Raw genomic sequence first — 19,856 nt, 5'->3', positions numbered from 1 at the left:
CCCGCAAAAATCATTTCTTGTAGCACTTTTCGGGGAATCCCTAGACTCTTGAGAACAACCTGTAACACATCCAAAAAGGACATGTGGCATTCTCAATATAGCGGTAGCAAGAATGTCCCTCCCTAAGCTCTTGTACCCGAGCTTCCGGCCTCGCGATCACCATTCCTCCCCCTGGCAAAATTGGCAAAAGCAACAAATAAGTGACGATTCTTTGGCTGAAATCCCTCCACAAGCAATTGTCTGTAAAGTTTCCTAGTACAATACAGCCTCCTGTTCGATACTGCCTGTAATTTTGGCCATAAATTGCACCGGGGGGGGGAGGTTAAAAACTGTAAGCGCGTGTAAATGATTAAGCGCCAGCTCTCTCACCAGCGAAGAAGGTCTTTCTGATACATCGAATGAACAAATATGCGTTGCTACAGGTGTTTTCAGGTTTTTAAAAACCAGTTTTTAAAGGGAAGCACGAACACAACAGTTCACTGGGTGTTCTTTTTGGTTGATGGCAAGGGGCGGGAGTAAGCACAGAAAAATATCACCTCCTTTGTTGTGATTCCAGTGAGACCGAAAACTTGTGCGTTAGGAGAACAGCGCTAGTTGGAGAGCCTTTTTTCTGAGAAAACCGGCTGTGTGTGTTACCGAGACCTGCCGCTATTAATTGCAGCGCTATTCGATAGCGCTCAGATTTAGCTACATTGACGGTTGTGCGGAATGGCCCCCAGAGTTTTAACCCTAATGGGGTTACTTAGCTATCCTATACTCACCAAGGTAAGCAGTGGGGACTTGGGTTGAATTGATGGAAGAGTACATGGTCTGTATTAAATTTGTGGGTTCAGTGAAGACATGGACACTTCAGCTCCAAACAACCAACACTTTACTAGAACCAGAAATCACTCAACACAGCCAAACATGACTGATACACTAATACACATGCCTGTGACTCCCACCAATAGATACAATTGGCTCTTAACAGGAGCCTGTGATAGGTCCATAAGTCTGTTGGTTGATGGGACAGAACCCGGGAGCTAGAGAATCCCTGACAAGAGTTCAGGATTCCAGTCTTTGCTGTAAGCTCGAGGGTTCTGAATGTCCACATACACAACAGTCTGTCTGCTCCCTCCCATCAGCATAGCCTGGAGCCTGTTCCATGTGCAGTGCAACTTCCTGCTGTACATCACAGGGAAAAAGACAGGCTGTCAATAGTACAGTGAGAGTCCTGGAGACTAGTCCAGTTGAGAGATTATGCTGACCAAAGGCCTTGAGGGAAAATGCCATATTCCTTTCATAGTGACCTAATGGGGTGTTATTTACCTCCAGGCTGTGAAAAAATGTCAACTGCCCATTTCTGAGTTTCTATCTTGTTTTTCCTTTCAAAGCACTTAGGACAGGACACTCTGATGCGCAGTGAGGAGATATAAGAGGGCCTTTGTTGCCAGGATACTTATTTTCAAAGTTCATCCTTTTTCCAGAGAATGAAGTTGTGCAAACAAAGCAACTTCCTTCCCCTGTTTGAAATGTGTAGATGTACATGCTTACCAGAAGAGGAAATGAAAGAAAAATGAAAATTCCAAAGTAGAGACAGAGAGAGAACAACCCAAGCATGCAAAGAAGTGTTTTCATTTAGGAAAGGGGGGTTGGGAAGCCTGGGGATTCAGTGGGATCCTACGATCAGCAGGCAGAGAAGGCCCTGATTCGCCCATGTCTCCAAAGATGTCTCTCGTTCCGGCTAAGGAAACGCTGACAATGGCAAGGTCAGTGGGTTTTGTTTGGGGGGGGGGAGGGGGCAGTGGGTTGTGCATTTTTTCCAAAGCTGTTTGGTGAACTGCCCATTATAGAGAGTTATTTAAGAAGCTAATAGACTACCTAAGCAATTTATCTTCTGCTCGCCGACAAATCAGCGTTTCTGACACTTAAAATCTAATGTCTAGATCTAGTGGTAGAGAAGGGTTCCAGGCATTAGGACTCTGGTGACAGCTGGGAAACCAGGATCCACTGCTGAATCTGACGTGAATCAGCCCCCGGGTGGGACCTGGGGATCCCCTGGAATTATAGTCTACCTCTGGACTAAAGAGATCAGTTCCTCTGGAGAAAATGACTGCTTAATAAATCTGTCCCAGCTCCACCCCCAAAGTCTCTAGGAATTTCCAAACACAGAGCTGGCAACCCTAGATACCATTGCTGAATATCTTTGGGGCTGTCATTTTGCTATTTGAATATAGAAACCACAATGGCATTGTGGAAATGACCATGCAGACTTGTCAAATCTATTTTGGTTTTAGGACAGTCAGGTTGGGACTGGTAAATTCTGGGAGGTTTGTGGGAGGGGTGCCTGGGAATGGCATGATTTAGGGATCAATGAACTATAATGCTATAGAGGTCACACTCCAAAGCAGCCCTTTTGCCCAGAGAGCTGTTATCCCTGGTCTGGAAATCTGTTGTAATTCTAGGAGAGCTCCAGACCCAACCTGGAGACTGACAAACCCACTTTGTTCCAGGATTATATCTTTTGGACAAGACATTTTAGGTGCAATCAGAAACATAAGAGAGTCTCTGACAGGGAATTCATGAGGAATTTATTATCTACTGCTAAGTTGTCTTTCACTGTCTTCTGGAAAAAATCAGAGTATCTTAGAAGAGACTGGTCTTTTAATTTATGTCTAACTTGACATAACTTAAATAATCAGTTAAGAAAAATAATCATCCAACAAGTTTGTAGGAAAATGTATTTTGCTGATTAGGGGAACATGAGATTTCAAGATAATATTCAACCATTTTTTAAAACTTCCTATAAAGATATTATATGGACTCAAGAACTCCTTTTCATATAGAGACCATGCATACCAACACTATGAGAATTGTTTTGCTAAACAATGAGAATAAAATGTTATTATGTATTTGCATTCATCACTGTATTACTTCTTTTGTCATTATAATACAAATCTAAATAATTAAAATCTAAAATTCAGAAATACCAAAAAGCTAGTTGTAGAACTTAAGTTGTGCTCAGAAAGTTACACAAACGTTTGCAGCTTGGTGTAGTGGTTAAAAGCAAGGGCCTCTAATCTGGAGATTCTTCACTCCTCCACATGCAGCCAGCTGGGTGACCTTGGGCTAGTCACAGTTCTGTTAGAGCTATTCTCAGAGAGCAGTTCTGTCAGAGCTCTCTCAGCCCCGCCTACCTCACAGGGTGTCTGTTGTCGGGAGAGGAAAGGGAAGGCAATTGTAAACCGCTTTGAGACTCCTTCAGGTAGTGAAAAGCAAGGTACAAAAACCAACTCTTCTTCATCTTATACTAATCCCAAAATAGCAACCTCTTTACCTCAGCCTTCCAGAGCCAGTGAGTGAAAGAAGGCAGAAATGGGGAGGGAAGTGTTAATACAGGCGTTTTGGAAGAAACTCTGGGTTCTGAGGAAGGCACAGTATTGGATCCCTGGTCCTCAACACAGCTCTTTCCTGCCCAGTTTCTTCAGTGAAACAGCAGGCGGAGTTTCCCCAAGTTTCCAAACTTGAGCTTCTCCTGTCCAATGAGTCTGGGCTCTGGAGCCATTCTACACTTGTACCAATTGGCCAAGGGACACTTGAGATCAGATTAAGACTAGCTCAAATCACAGCTACAGAGCCTCTTGCCAAATCTTCCCAGAGCAGTTCTTCACAGAAACCTGAAAGAGCGGGGTAGAAAATGGGTGGCCACCAGGGTACGAGAGACGGCAGAAGTCCTCCCTCATCTCTCACATTTGCTTGTCTCCTCAGACAACTCCCTGTAAATCTACCATTTCTTTTTCTGTCACATGTTTTTAAAGTTATGTTTTCCCTTCAACAATTGCTGGGTAGTCTTCGTGGCTCTTCCCTGTTTGTTACCCTCCCAACAACCCCGTTGAGGTAGGTTAGACTGAAAGAAACTGCCTGGCTCAAGGCCATCCAGTGAGCTCCACGGCAGAGATCAGAAAAGTGAAGAAAAGAAGAAAAGGATCATTGGATGGAGCTCACAGTGGAATAAAACTGACCTGATTATTTACATACACACAGTAGATTCCTACGAAGACCCCAGCACTGAGTGAAGGCTACTTAACATCTGCTTTGGGCTTCATTTCATTGTGCACGGCCTCTGCTTGACAGTGATGGGCTCGACTTTCTGTGCAAAATTTAGTGTTATTCAAGATTCGTGCCTATAGTTTTGTATGAAAGTCGCCTCTTTTTATGCACTACCATAAACAATAACAACGCATAGCTTCTCCTAGGCAGAACTTGTTTGCATAAAATGGAACATGGGTAGGTTATGGTTCATATTAAAGGTACCATGTTAAGACACCTTTGAGACACCTTCAGATAGTGAAAAGCTAAAAAGATGTAACTGTTAGGATTGCACAGAATTGGAAGATCAGAATACCTTTATTGGCATAGTTGCTAAAATTCAGTAATAACACAATAGAGTATACATATGAAAATAGAATATACAAGACACAGTACAGGAGCTACATGGGGTGAAAGAGAAGGCAGCGAGGATTTATCTGCTGGAATCTGATTATAGAATTTTGTCCTTTGAACTGAGTCTAAGGAAATTCCACAATGAGCAGATTTGGTAGGTGGGAGTCCCTAGTTTTGTTCAGTTATGGTTACCAGTTGTCCTTTTTTTTGTGTCCTTCCTCTTTTGAGTTCTTTTTTTAAAAAATGGATGAAAATGTACTCTTTTGAGGTTAGAAGGTTAGGAATATTTCTAGTTAGTAGCAATCGTGGCTCTGACTTATCAAAGTCACAGGTTGAAGCAGGCGACAGGATGCATCTGGCGTGATGTGCTCAGCAGCATGCAAGGATGACATGGCACAAGGACTCAGCACACTGGTGAGGGGTGGGGGTGCCAGGTGGGCAGGCTCAGCCTCTTTCATCTCGATTGCTACAGAAGAACAGTTTCCTTCCTACCCATGTTGGTTTATAAGTTATGTTTCTGATGGCCTATGTTGAGGCGCTCAGTGAATTAATCACAGCTTGCAGTTTTGCATGGAATGGAGCCGGTTTTGGGGGAGTTCAGTTTGCGTATCAGATTTCCCCAAGTTAGGGGCTTCCATAAGAGGTGGCAGGGTTGTGAGTGGGTGCCAACCCGGCAAGGGAGGCATTGAGCTTGCACTGCCAGGTGGCCTGAGGTGGACCAAAGGTGGTGTGTGACCTCCCATAGAAACAAGGGGACCCATGTTGGAAGCTAGGAAACAGGGGGTGGAGACTCCCCAGGGTGCTTCTGTGGTCTGGACTAAAGTGGTCTGCTGACCACTGGTTCAGGCTCTCTCTCCCATGCTATGCCAACACTTTTGTGGGAGTTTAAGCCAATGAACATGTGTGCACATCCTCTTTGAGCACAAGATGCCCTCCTGCCAGTCAACCATCACAGCTTAAACAGTAGGCGTATTTACAATGTGATTTGTCATAGTGGCCACTCCTTGGAAGTAGTCAGCTTGTGACATATGTCCTCTTTTTTTGCTTTTCAAAATAACCCTGTCTCAGTAGAATCATCCCGTCTCTCCTTCTCACTTCTGCATATAAAAGGTGAACAATGTATGTACTGTGAAGCAAAAGCAGAGTGCAGATTATGCACGCCATCAGTGCAGAGGTGGAAATTTGGCCCTTCCTTTGCTCTGGCCTTGCTGGAAACCATTTCAGTACGTGTCAAAATTGTAGGTGGTTTTCAGAGTGTGTTCTGGGATTCCTGGTCAATGTTGGAAACTCAGCAGACGTGTCTTAGTGGGAAACTAAATTCCCTGGCAGACAGCTTGTCCTCTCCTCCAAGTCTTCCTCTGAGGTTTTTCAGCACAGTGGTGCTTTCAGTTCACATGTGGTGATGGAGATTTCTAGCAGGCCCCCATGAACTGGCTGTGTGTGTATCACCAGATGCTCCCCAACAAGTAGCAGTTCCTTGGTTTCCCATAGCAGCAAAAGTCAATGTGATAAGGGCTTCCTCCACCTAGAACAGGGGCGAGCAAACTGTGGCCCTCCAGATGTCCACGGACTACAATTCCCATGAGCTCCTGCCAGCATTCGCTGGCAGGAGCTCATGAGAATTGTAGTTCGTGAACATCTGGAGGGCCATAGTTTGCCAGCCCATAACCTAGAACATTTGAAAGCCACTGCTTTGAGAGAGGAGACACTTTTGGATCAGTGTTTCTCACAGTGAACACTTTGCTCCCATATCCAGTAGGTGAAACAGAAAGACTGGCAAAGTAAACAGCTGTCATTGCGCAATATGAGAAAAGCTCTTCAATCCCATATATCCGGAGGAAAAACAACATTGAGAAGAATATGACTTTCTTCAGTGGCCTCCTGGCTTTGAGCTTTATCTTGCATAGTAATGAAGCTAAACGTGAGTTTTGCATTTAGTTTCTTCCCTGTCCTCTCATTTCCTACTCCTTCCTTCCATTCGCTGTTTTAGAATGTTGTCCAGCGTCCATCTCTTTGGCTGTACTGTTAGGTGTACGATTATCCATAAGATACTCAGACTGGCTCATAGAGTTCAGCCTAGTGTTGCTCCAAGAAATGGAAACCAGGAAGAGACACACATGCAAAGAATAGAAGATGGCTCAAGTCTTATCGGCTCTCACCAACTTCTATGATTCTAGAGTATCCATCATCAAAAGTTTATAACCCAGGGGCTTTTTGCACGCCTTCAAAATAGCACAATGGTTGCCAATTGAAAACGCTACTGATTTGCCGTTTTGCACAACGTCGTCGACAATCTGCCACACACCTGAAACCAATCTGCCAAAAGCGCTTTCTTGTAGCGCTTTCAGGGAAATCCCCAAAAGTGGATTCACCCTCCGGAAAGCGATATGCTCCTGCAACCAATCTGCAACACTAGCGAAAAAGACCTGTGCGTTAACATTGTTGCGGTTTCTACAAAGTCCCTCCCCCTGGCTCTCTCCTCTGATCTTCCGGCGAAGCGATCACCATTTTTTTTTCTCCGAGCGAGCGGGGATAAACGCACCAGCGAGCCTCTTTCTGTTTAGAGGCTTCCCTGGCTTCAGTCCCTCCCCTTTAGTCACTAAGCACAAACCACAGAAAAGCACGTTTGCTGAAATAAAGTCCCTTTATTTTTTACACATTAATTCAGCCGAAAATCGGGCCTGTGAGGGGGGGGGGGTTCACTCGGAGGAAGCGTGGCAACGATCAAACGATCAAACGACAGCTCAAACACACCAGGCAGCTGGATGGGTCTCTCCGTTGCAACGAATCTACCCAGATTCGCTGCTATGGGTCTGTTTTTTTTTTTTTTTTTTAAACCTTTCTTAAAGGGAAAGGGGCTGTTTGGGAGCATGCTAACGGCTGCCCATTGGCTGCTTGACGGCCAGGGGCGGGACGAGCTTGGCAATAGCGCTTCCTTTCTAGCGATTTCTGCCGAGACCGGAAGCCTGTGGGAAACGCTACAAAACGCAACTGGATTCTACTACAAAGGCAGGTATGCATAACGACGAATTCCACTACTTTAAATGGCGATTTTTCATTCAGTGACCAATTTGCAACAAAGATCCCGGTGCGTAAAGCCCCTTAGAACTCTTGTTGGACTCTTAAGTGCAACCGGACTACTCACGAGTAAACATTCCCAGGGCAGAGGCTTTTCCTGGCTGCAGGGGGCTATTTCTGGGCCTCCGATAATCCCCCCCCCCTCTCCAGAAGTCAGGCTGTACCAGGAAGCAGCTCACTTCCCCCACCCCACCATCTGCTGAGTTGAAAAAGGCCAGGAGGCCAGAGCAACTTACTGGCAGCAGGGCATGCTGTGAAGCTGCTTTCTCTTCCACCCAGCAAACTTCTGAAACCAGCTGGAAGTTAGAGGCCAAGAGCTGATTATTTATTAGCCCTTCCTGGCTGAGGATTTCCTCCTGATTGGGGCTAAACTACCAGGGCCATTCCTGACTGAGGGCCATCTCCTATTGTGGGAATATTTCTGAGGAGACCAATCAGATAAGGAGTAAATGGTCTGCATGCAATTTGAGCCAATTGGCCCTCATTGGCAGAGTACAATTTGAATTGATTGGCCCTCATTGGCATGATGCTCTCTTCCTATTAGCAGCGCACCCCCAGGGAGGGCCAATCAGGTAGGGGGTGAGTTGTCAACTTGAGCTTTATTATGTTTAATGAAATGAAATAATGATTACAACATTTCTAACCTACCATCAGCAGAGGCTGATAGGATAAGGTTGGGTCCAACCTAGGAAACAGCTAGGACAGCCAAATGTGTCCCACGAGCCTCCAAATCCCCTGGGTTCCCACCTACCTCCAGAGCCAAACTGCCACGCTGTTGACTGCACTTCACTTAGGTCTGGTTTGCCTTTGTGTCCTATTATCTATTAATTCTCTACTAATGTCCCCTTTCACTACAAAACATCAATTAAAATCTAATTTTTGAGGAAAGGTTTTTTTTTTGTTTTTGTTTTGCTTTTCAGAGACTCAGCTCCTGGAATCCCTCCAATGTATCAATGACTACAAATCATTTGTATCCTGCACCTGGTCTGAGAGCCAAGATGTACAAAAGCTTATCAAGATGAACCTTTTGTACAACGATCATTGGAGGAAGTGAGTGGCTCATCTGTTTTCATTGTGGTGGTTGTTTTACTGTCAAGTCTCAGCTGATTTATGGGGATCCCTTGGGACTTTCAAGATGACTTGTCATTGCCTGCCTCCATGTCAGGACCTGGTACTCGCTGGAGGTGTCCTATCTAAATACTAGCCAAGGCCAGCCATGCATAGGTTTCAAGGACTGATTCAGTCGGACTAGTCTAGGCTATCCAAAATAACGACAAATAAGGCTGTTGTAGTCATGGGGAATGGCGGTTTCCAGAGACAGGACTCCTTCTTGTACTTCTCCTCAAAATTCCCATTGACCCCAGTCTAACTGTGGCCATTTTCACATTACCATTCTAAACCAGATGTTACTTGCTGTTGGCCCGATTCTGAGTAAAGCAATACAGGGATGGGGGTGTCATACAGCGAGTTTCCTTCTGAGCTGTCTCTGAAGCACTATGGTTACTTCAAACAGTGCCACATTCTAAAATTGCTAGATTGCTATAACATTATAGTGATCTATCACAGAAATGTACTGGTTTTCACCTTCCATTTCAAAATGTCTATAGCCCTTTGGTTGTGGAATGATAAGGGGGAAAAGTCCTGATAGGTTCACTGAGTTCAATTATCTGTTTCTGACTTCCAAGGTTTGTAGTGAGCTGGGTTCAAACTATCTTCTGATTCTCCAAGCTGTGGGATACTTCCATTTCCTTCCTCTTCTTCCCATACTTCCCTTGCAGAAGGAATTCAGTTCCAACTGATTGTACAGTACAGTAGCTTGATCATAAATTGCAGCCTAAAAGACATTGCCATAAAATCATAATCCAATTGCAATGTTAATCTCAATTGCACTTCATCTAATTTCTTCCCTTTACTGATTAATCATTCATATTATTTTGTTACCTTATTCAAGGTGATGAGAGCCCAGAAAATTAGGCTTCCTAGAAAAATAAGCTCTCTCTCTCTCTCCTGTTAACTCTCAATTCTGCAGCTCCACTACTGCTTGGTCAATGGTGCCTTCTAAGCAGAGTTACAACCTTCTAAGTTCATTGTAGTCAAGCTGTAACACTACCTAGGATGGAACTGTGAGTCAATGAATTGCTGGGGATTGACACTAGCTCAAAGAACTTTTTTTGGGGTGGGAATCTCAGATGGATGCTCCCAGTCCTTCTCCTGGCTAGGAAGAGACAGCAGGTGTGTTAGCCTGACCTGGACAGAACACCACCAAAGACTTCTGCTTGCTGCTTAGGTGGAGGAAGAAGGTGAATAAATGAGGTTTACAGGTGTTGGATTCACACCAAAGGAGCTTACCATTACTGTTACTGAAAGTGAGAAGGAAGAAGGAAGTCTTTGGGAGGAGCACTAGCTAATCCTTTGAGACATCCTTGAAATTAGTCCCTTCTGATGCTTACAGGGGCTTCAAACGGATGAACTGTGTCTCCCCAAATATGGACTCTCAAAGCTGGAAGTGGAGCTGCTACAGAAACCAGTCCTTTTTCGGTGCTTTGATTAAAGAATACTACACTTTCAAACCAGATCGGAACCTGGAAGTGCAAATGAACATCAGCCTCTTTGATAATGGTTTGTATTCAAGTTTTCCAGAACATTATAGGATTTGTTGACACACAACTGTATTTCCACAAGATCATTACCTTTTGTACACAGCTTATGGTAGACATATGGACACTCATCTTATAGATGTTACTTAGTAGTGTTTAGCAGGCATGTGCAGCCCCCCCCAAAAAAATCAACAACAACAACAACAGACTGTTTCAGATTCGGTCCAAATCTATTCAACTAAAGCACCTGGAGTACCCTTCCCTGTCTCACATTTGGCTGACTTGATGCCAAAGGAAAGTACAAACTGTGCCACACACATATTAGGAATATGGAATGTGAGAAATATAAATCAAGGTAAGTTTAAAATCATAAAATGAGAAAAGCCTCAGCTCTAGCATCTCCTTTTGTGACTCCCCTGTGAAGGAAGGAAGCTGCCAATGCCTGGTACTCTGCTAGTGCCCACTCCTGCTGGCACTGGTGTGTGTGTGTGTGGCCTATTATGCACGGCCGCTGAAACGGTGGCATGGAGAACGAGGAGGAGGAAGAAGCGAAGCGGGATGGAACACAACGGCGGCAAAACCCAGAGTATCCGATTATGCACACGGATACTCCGGAGCCGCTTCTGGTTGCGCCCTGGTCCCGGGAAGCTCCACTTTCTTCCGCATCTCTCTAATGCAGCTTTTTCAGCGGCATACGTTGATTCTGCACATGGTTGCCGCCTGCAGCGTGCATAATTGGTGATTTTAGCCACTGCCATTCCACTCCGAATGCAGACTTTCCACTCCGTGCATAATGGGCCTCAGTGTGTGTAGAGGCCAGGCCCCATCTGCATGCTGAGTCGGGTTCCATAACTGAGCCCCTCCCTTTCTCCACCATCCACCTTTTCAGAGGTCCTGAAGAAGCACTTTGGAGAGCTGAAGCACAGGACAGTGCTCCCTCTTAAAGCTTTCCCTGTCAATAACTGTTTAGACTAGAGCTCAAAGTTTAGTGATGGATTCATTTTGCTAGACTTATCATGCTTGTAAAAACAACCCCCCCCCCAAAAAAAAATCACATGATGGAAAAGGAAACACCAATACAGGGGAGAGTATAGCAGAAGGTGCAGATCGGGAGGAACGACTTCAATGTGCTTAGTGGAGCAGGGGTGAGAAAAGGGCAGAGGGGGGAACGTGCATACTCTTGAATTACTTCCAGTTTGGGAATGAAGCAAGGGGGAAACCTGCCAGAAAACCACTCTCAGAAAACACAGAGAAACAGTGACCAGAAAGTTCTGAAGGGAGGAAAATCAATGCAGAAGGAAGAAGAAAACCCAGCAGACATGCACAATGAAAGTGAGTGGCAATGCAGAACAAAAAAGAAAACTCAACCAACACGCACAGTGAAAGTGGGGGGGAATCTCCTTCGTATAACAGGCCATAATCATCAGTCAGTCATTCCCACTCCTGGGACTTACTCAGTGCATGACTTACAGGGAGTCAGGCTCCCTGGCCCCAATTATTTGTGATAACCTCCAGAGGCAGTTTGTAAAAACCTGCAGGGGGTCAGAGTTGTGTAGCTCAGCCCTTCTACATACACCTTTGTAGACAGAATTCAGGGATTTGAACATCCACCGAACATTTGTGGTTGATTTAATAGCAAGTCTGATCTGTGCACTTCTTTCTCATTTTAGTCCAACTTCCTCCACCAGAGGAGCTAGACATCAGCCTCACAGAAGAAGGTGACTTCTTGCTGACATGGAAAGCAGGTGGTGGAGCAAATGGGAGCCATTGGCTGGATGAAGAACTGGAGTACCAAGTGGCCTACAAAAGGGAATGGGAACCCTGGGAGGTATTTGCATTCCAGTTGCTGGTTGTGTCTTATATGGATAACAACTATTTTATATAGCATTCAACAAAAACCAAACAGAGGATTTGGTCTGATTTCTTACAGTCAGAAGGTTTGTTTAGATTCCAGAAGAGCAGTCATATTGGTTTATTGCAGGAGGAATGGTGGTGAATCCTATCTCAGCTTTGCAACTAACAATATATTGTGCATGTAACAAATTATCATTGATACAGTCATCATCATTTCACGCTAATGTCAGCATCCAGTTTCCATAGGAAATGGCAGAGAGCTATAGATGTCATTTTTGGTTTTGCTAACTTGTATGCCTCCCACTTTTTACCCTAAATCTGTTTTATCCTCAGGATACAATATTCTGTTTAGATACAGGAGGTACTGGTACCACGATTGGTTGGAGAATGGTTGGAGCAGAGCGCCCCCAAATGGAGATGGATGTTGAGTGCATGTAGGTTTGCCAGCATCTGATCTCAAGTTTACGGAGATTAGGTCACCTGGAGAAAATGGCTGCTTTGGGGTGTGTATTGTAAGGCATTATACCCTGCTGAGGTTTCTCCCCTTCCCAACCCCACTCTTCCATATGATCCATCCCCAGACTCTCCAGGAATTTCCCACCCCAGAACTGGCATCCCTAGCCAGTACAGCAAGAGACATCGTGGAGAAAATGGGAGAGAAAGAAAAGGAATAACTCAACTGGCATCCTTCTGTTTCTCCTTTCCACTTCATTGTCACCACAACCCTGTGAGCTGGATTAGGCACTGTGAAAACAAACTAGCCCATGGGAATCCAAAAACTTCACAGCAGAGGCGGGATTTGAACCTGGGTCTCCTAGTTGCAAGGCAGGAATCTTAGACTCTAAGCACTGATTCCTCATGTGCTGTGTACCTCGGTTGGCCTTGGATCCTAAACAGCATGACTGGAGTTAAGCCACTGGTGGGGGATGAGGGATAGGGTTGCCAAATCCAGGTTGGAAGACTGCTGGAGATTTGAAGATGGGGGTCTGGGGGGGGGGCAGGGACTTCATTGGGCCATATAGTCCACCCTCCAAAGCAGGCATTTTCTTCAGGGAAACTGATCTCTGTAGGCTGGAGTTGAGTTGTAATTCCAGGGGGCCCCCAGGTTCCACTTGGAGGCTGACATCTGTAAGACCGTTTATGCACTGGGAACTTCACTGTCCCAACTCCCATGAAGGAGCACAAATCAGGGATGGATGAGGCACACCAGGCCAAATGCTCCCCCATGTGGATGCAGGAAGAGGCAGGGCAATCTGCCATGACTAAAACTCCAGCCTGCAGCCCGGCGTGAAACCTCCAGTGCATAAACGGTCCAAGTGAGGTATTACTCAAGGACGGAAACTTTCCTGCCTCTCCCCTCTGCAACACCACCACTGTAGCCTTCTTTACCTCCTGAAATCATGCTATTTGGGGTTGGTGTCTTCAAGGGATCAGTGGCGGGGGGGGGGAGTGGGATTGGGAGGCTGCAGCAGAAGGGGGGAATTGGGAGAAATGGCCACCCCTCCTCCACAAATGGAACAGCTGTTCTGTCAGAGGATAAGTCACTGTGTGGAATGGAATGGATGGCACCATAAGAGCCTGTCTCTGGTCAGTTATCTACATTCAACTTGTGCTGCCTGCTCGGCCACCAATTCTTTATCATCTTAAAACAGTCTTTTTTTTTTTAAAGTAGCAGAACAGACAGAAGAGATTGGAATCGGCTTCCAGAGGTATACCCATGTTAGTTTGTGAGAACAGCTCCAACTGGACTGTGACAAGCCCCAGGTCACCCAGCTGGCTGCATGTGGGGGAGGAGTGGGGAATCAAACCCATCTTGCCAGATTAGAGGCTGCCGCGCTTAACCGCTACACACTGGCTCTTCACTGGGAAGGAACCAGCTGTGGTAGAAAAAAAAACATTCTACAACAGAAAATAGAAGAACGAAGAGAGGCGGAATGAAAAAGAGGATGTGAAAGGTTACATTGGGAAAAGAAAGCAAAAAAGACGATGAGAAATCATGCCCATCTGCCTTGAAGAGAAACGGTCTGATACTGAAAGATGGGATTTAATGGAAGCCAACTACCAAAAACAGAAGGCCTCTGTTAGGCCCTTAAACATTCCTATTTGCCCAATATCATGGTCTCTTCTGCTATTGGACCAGGACATTATGTGCCATTGGAGGGTTTGGGCCTCAATCCTGATTGGTGCAGCCCCAATTCTGAGACTTTACTGGTATGTACTGAAAGGTTTGGGCTACGACAGGATAATGTACCTGTCCTATAGAAAGGGGAGTACTAGAATATGCATAGAAAGTCCACCTTGGGCAGGTGTTGGGATTGATATGGATATGCTGAAGGTATCAGAGAAATGATCAAACAACCTTTCCTGGACAGATTATATTAGTCCATGAACTATATTTGCAAAGAATATCTTACTAGCTTTGACTATTTATCTTGCAAAACCAGTGTCATAGATGATCATTGTCGAGGCATTAGGAACCTCTGAGGATTAAAAGAGGGCTTTGATCTATGTGTCTCAGGAGAGTCTGGGCTATTAGACTATTCCCATGTACAGAATGCCTTTAATCAGTTCTGTGCTTTGATAAAGAGTGCTTACTTTGATGGGAACAGAAAAAAATAGGTGTTTCTCCCCAAACTGACACCAGGAGGCCAAATGTTCTTGGGGCTTTGTGTTCCTGTATTTCTGATCCTTTTAAGTCCAGAGATCTTGTGTAGGAGGCTGCCCCATGCCTTTGGCTTCATATAGACCAAAGAATCCTTTTTTTGGGAGTGCCTCCATAGATGATATTAATGGGAGTGCTTCAGATCAGGTAAAACTGCATAAGTTTCCACTAGGCTGTTCCTGGTAATACGTCAGTGGATGAAGCTGCACAGTTATCCCAGGCTAAACCCACCAAAATCAATGGGCTTAGGCCGAGGAACCTCTGCACAGAATTGCCCTAGATGTCTGCTAGAGAAAGAGAATGTTTCTGCTTTCGTTCATGATAACGGGAACATTTGATCCCTGGGCTGAACTATAAGCTATGTAGAAAATCCATGAATTCAGCTGAAAGGAGGCCAGTATGAATTCGATCAGAGCAGCAGTCAGGTGAAAGGTGTCAAACCTTTTCCTGGTGCCATTTTCCCCCAATCCAAATGAGATCTCTTTCCCTTCTGCTGCTCACCCCATGTGGGGAAAAATGCAGGTTGCTGAGCAATGATGTCACCACTTAGGATCAATCAGGATCAATTGCGTATCAATGCCAAAAGAAAGTCCATTGGCACATTAAAGACTGACGACATTTATTTCAATATGAGCTTTCATGCGCCACGGCTCACCTCTTCCATAAGCAAAAGCTCCTGTTGAAAGGAATTGTGTTAGTCCTTTAGGTGCCACGGGATCTTTGTTTTCTTTTGCTACAAAAGACTGACATGGCCACCCCTTTGCAAACATGACTCTAAGATGGCTTCATGAGGCTCATGAAAAACTTGCTGTCGCATTCAGAACCTGAGCCAGCTTGGTGTAGCAGTTAGGAGTGCGGACTTCTAATCTGGCGAGCCGGGTTCGATACCACACTCCCCCACATACCATCAGCTGGGTGACCTTGGGCTCACCCCAGCACTGAGAAAAACAGCATATAAGAACCAACTCTTCTTCTTCTTGATTCCCTGCTCCCCCACATTTAGCCAGCTGGGTGACCTTGCACTCGCCACAGTATTGATAGAGTTGTCCTAACCGAGCAGTAATATCAGATCTCTCTCAGCCTTACCTACCTCACAGGGTGTCTGTTGTGGGGAGAGGAAAGGGAAGGCAAATGTAAGCCGCTTTGAGTCCCCTTTGGGTAGAGAAAAGCGGCATATAGGAACCAACTCTTCTTCTTCTTCTTCTTCTTCTTCTTCTTCTTCTTCTTCTTCTTCTTCTTCTTCTTCTTCTTCTTCTTCTTGAGTTTGTTCCTAAGGGAGACACATTTCCTACAAAGGCTTAGGTGTGTCTTATCTTTTCCTCTCTGCGCAACAGGATTTATGTTCCACCACTTTCTGAATAGTTTCTGGAAATGTTTGATGCTGAAAGAATAAAATATTTGATATTCTTACATTACATGGGGAAACATAAATAGTATAAGAACAGACTATGTTTTTTCGAGGCCATATACAGTTCACATACTTTAGGACTGTCTACAGTTGTGAGTAATGATTCTCTCCACATTCTCAAGTAGACAGACAGGTTGTTTGCCAATATCTGCTAACTCAGATCCTTTATGTGCACTTAACAAGGATCGAACATGTGGTTCTTTACAGGCAAAGTTGGTGTGTTTCTCTCATGAAAGAAAGTCTTCCTACAGTCCCTTCATTTATTCCCTTTCCATGACAATCTCTCTCTCTCTCTCTCTCTCTCTCTCGACAGAGATCTACCTCTGTGTTTGCCTCAAACTTTTCGCGCTGTCTTATCCATCGGGATCAACTGGTACCTGGGAGTACATATGTTGCTCGTGTGCGAAGCAAACCACACCAAAGCAGTCGTCTTTCAGGTGGTTACAGTGACTGGAGCTCCGCTGTGAATTGGACAGCACAGGAAGGTAAAAGCCCTTGTGCCCATGAATGCTTGTGAGGGCATGACAACAGCGGACACTGGCTGTGCAGGACATCAGAGCCAGTGAAAGACTTCAGTAGGCAAATGGGCATAAACAAGTTCTGTCCAATTATGGCTCAAAAACATCAAGAAAGAAGAATGAGGACCGCTAATGACAAATAGAGCCTCTTGTGGCGCAGGGTGGTAAGGCAGCCAACATGCTGTCTAAAGCTCTAACCATGAGGCTGGGAGTTCGATCCCAGCACCCGGCGCAAGGTTGACTCACCCTTCCATCCTTCCGAGGTCGGTAAAATGAGTACCCAGCTTGCTTTGACTGGGGAAAGGAATGGCAAATCACCCTGTATTGAGTCTGCCAAAAAACGCTAGAGGGCATCACCCCAAGGGTCAGGCATGACTCGGTGCTTGCACAGGGGATACCTTTACCTTTTTAATGACAAATAGCTTTGAGAAACAAGGCATGGCTTAAATGTGGAGCTTGGGGACATGCACAGGGATAGAAATACTAAAGTCACAAAGGCATTGAGCTTTCTTTGAGCAGTCCATTGGTCTCTGCCCTATGTGCTTGCTAGGCTGGGCCTAGCAAGAAGGCATAATATGGCAGCTGGGTCCAGTGCTGAACAGAGATATGTGCTGTAAGCTTGGTAGTATAAGGGCCCTGCCGTTCCCTATTGATAATACTTGTTTGCTGTGTTCGCAGTTACTTTAAAGGTGCTATTTTGCAGTGTTTTATTACTGTGCATTGGTGTGTACCACGGGGGTGGGGAAATGTAAATACATTGCGTTACGCATGACCCAGGAACTATTTTCAGACACTCTTCTGGGTAAAGTAAAATGGAAGAGGTTGATATTGCAGCACAGAAACGACAATAGAAGTACAGAAAAGGGGAAGGCCACTCTGTTGGCTAAGTTCCAGATGTCCCACACCAGAGCTTCAGATATGGTACCCTGTTCCAGCTCTGTTTGTTTGAGGCAGTGCTCTTATCAGCTCCCACAGTGCAGTATGCTTGTCCAACATCTACACATGCAAGGGCCTTCTCCATGACCCCACAGAACGCAAGAATGAGGAAGGCCTTTAGGAAGGGGTGCAAATAGATTTCTATTTGTGACAGCATTTGGCTGAGCGGATTTTGATGGCATTTATCATTTATGGACAGTCTGATTCTTCTTATGTTCTCTCCACCCCGCCGGGGGGGGGGTGGATTATAGGGTTTTATTTTGTTGCATAAAGCTGTTTTTAAGCTGTTTGCAAGCCGCCCCTCAGTGATGGGAAGGGGTGGGGTATAAGTATTTTTAAATAAATAAATACCATTGGTTTCTTTGCCAGGTGATGAAGCTCAGCCCAAGAACCTTCGCTGCCTATTTAATGGTCTAGATCTGCTGACCTGCAGCTGGGAGGTGAGGCGAGAGCTCACTGGTTCTGTTTCGTTTGCGCTCTTCTACAAAACCAGCCCAGGATCCTCGTAAGTGAGCTTTCTTTGAGCCCCGAGACTGCTTGCACCTCCACCCACTTTGTGTAGTATATATAAATTGGCCTTTGAATTCTACACCACAGTGCATCTGATGAAGTGATCTTTGACTCAGGGAAGCTTATGCTGGAATAAATGTTGTTAGTGCCCCTGGCTTCCTGATTCATTTGCCATGCAAAGCCAAAAAGGGAAACCGAAACCCAACCTAACCAGAAAAGTTAGGAACCTGAAGGTTGAGCTGTAAAAATGTTTTTTTTTTACAAATATTTGTTTCATAAAGTGCACTAGTTCAGCATATTAAAAACATAGTCATCATAATTTAAAAACAACGCATTTCCAACTGCACATGAAACAGACCAACAGAATGGACCAAATGCGTTTCGACCCCGAGGGGTCTTCCTCAGTGGTCATATTTTTTCAGACACATGTGGGAATGAACTCTTATTTGACAGCTGGACAAAAGCAGACAGTGGTGGCCTCAGGAAGTGCATATTTATACCTTAGAAAGACTATTTGAAGCAGCAAATAAGAGATTTTTCTTTGCCACAGCGAGCTTTTTGATTCTGATTTTATACATGAGTGCATTCTTCACAATAATTTGATGTTTAAAAATTATGATGACTAGGTTTTTAATACGTTGAATTAGTGTACTTTATAAAATAGATATTTGTAAAAAAAATTTTTTTTTATCATTATTGCAGCTCAACCTTTGTGTTCGTTAACTTATTTTGCTTGCCTTCAACTTCACTTTTTCTTGTCCTGTTGTTTTTGTTCCTCAGAGAGACACAATGCTCTCCGGCTGAGGAAGAGGAACTGCCGGGCACCCCTCATGTCTTGCAAAGCTGCAAGATCCTAGTCACCGACCCCAAGAGGTTGAGCCAATACCTCGTAACTGTGCGGCCCAAGGAAGATGAGAAAATCATTGCGCCCGTGTACAACAGTGAGCCTCTTTTGGAAAATACTTGCATTGATTCACAGGGGATGGTGCAGGGGTCTAGAACCCTTGATTTGATGGCTCCCATCAAAGAAACAAATGTGAAGAGACTGCGTGGCCAGAGCTTTGGCAGCCTCGGCCAAAGGGCAGACTAAGCAGCCAGCTGGGAGTGGCCCAATTCAAGAGAGGTTCTCTTCCTGAAGAAGTAACAGATCCCATGACAGGGCTTTTGCCATGATGATCACTTCTCTGTGTAAGCTGGCTGCATGTCCTAGAACTCTCCTCAAAGTCTCAGGTGTTCTGGAGGGTGATGAGTGAATTCCCCTCTGCTCAGTTCAGAATGGGCTGAAGCAGTGGTCCCCAACCTTTTTATCACCAGGGACCGGTCAACGCTTGACAATTTTACTGAGGCCGGGGGGGGGGGTGTAGCCTTTTGCCGAAGGATTCGCCACCGCCGCCTAAGCCCCTGCTCCACTCGCTTTTCTGCCAGTGCCCCTGACTTCCTGCCACCCACTGGGGGGTGCTACCAGAGTGGCAGGGCAGCCCCCAAGGCAGCAGCCATGGAGGAGGATGAGGAGGAGCTGCGGCCCGGTACCAACTGATCTACGGACCGGTCCCGGTCCCCGGACCGGGGGTTGGGGACCACTGGGCTGAAGTACCTCATTTTTCTGCATCCACTCAAAAAGCCCCTCTTGCAACTGATGATGCCTTAGGAATTAGGATAAGACTCAAATGTTGTGCCCTGTAAGCCTCCAAACTCTACATCACCTCCCCCAGTCCTTTCATCTGTGAGCCGATGAGCTTTTCTCTGCCATCTTTGCTGCTTGCAGCAGTTGTAATGAATCACAGAATACTAGAGTTGGCCCATACAATGCAGTATACAATGGGACCATGACATCTTTTTCTTCCTTAGCATCCACCTCTCTGAAATGGCAG

General features: G+C 45.4%; 1 protein-coding gene across 1 annotated transcript in view; it reads left to right on the top strand.

Moving 5' to 3' along the window:
* Window positions 1-1,485: 1,485 nt before the first annotated feature.
* Window positions 1,486-19,856, top strand: part of CSF2RB (colony stimulating factor 2 receptor subunit beta) — a 29,628-nt gene continuing 11,257 nt past the window's right edge. Inside the window, exons 1-8 of the mRNA XM_077339621.1 lie at window positions 1,486-1,748; window positions 6,179-6,343; window positions 8,421-8,550; window positions 9,953-10,119; window positions 11,768-11,925; window positions 16,335-16,506; window positions 17,845-17,980; window positions 18,766-18,926. Coding sequence (XP_077195736.1) covers window positions 6,283-6,343; window positions 8,421-8,550; window positions 9,953-10,119; window positions 11,768-11,925; window positions 16,335-16,506; window positions 17,845-17,980; window positions 18,766-18,926 — 985 coding nt within the window. The 5' untranslated portion in view covers window positions 1,486-1,748; window positions 6,179-6,282. The remainder of the gene's footprint in view (window positions 1,749-6,178; window positions 6,344-8,420; window positions 8,551-9,952; window positions 10,120-11,767; window positions 11,926-16,334; window positions 16,507-17,844; window positions 17,981-18,765; window positions 18,927-19,856) is intronic.

Source organism: Paroedura picta, chromosome 5, assembly GCF_049243985.1.
Source record: "Paroedura picta isolate Pp20150507F chromosome 5, Ppicta_v3.0, whole genome shotgun sequence".
NCBI classification, from domain to species: domain Eukaryota; kingdom Metazoa; phylum Chordata; class Lepidosauria; order Squamata; family Gekkonidae; genus Paroedura; species Paroedura picta.
The sequence above is the reverse complement of the archived record's forward strand: the minus strand, read 5'-3'. Positions and strand labels throughout refer to the sequence as shown.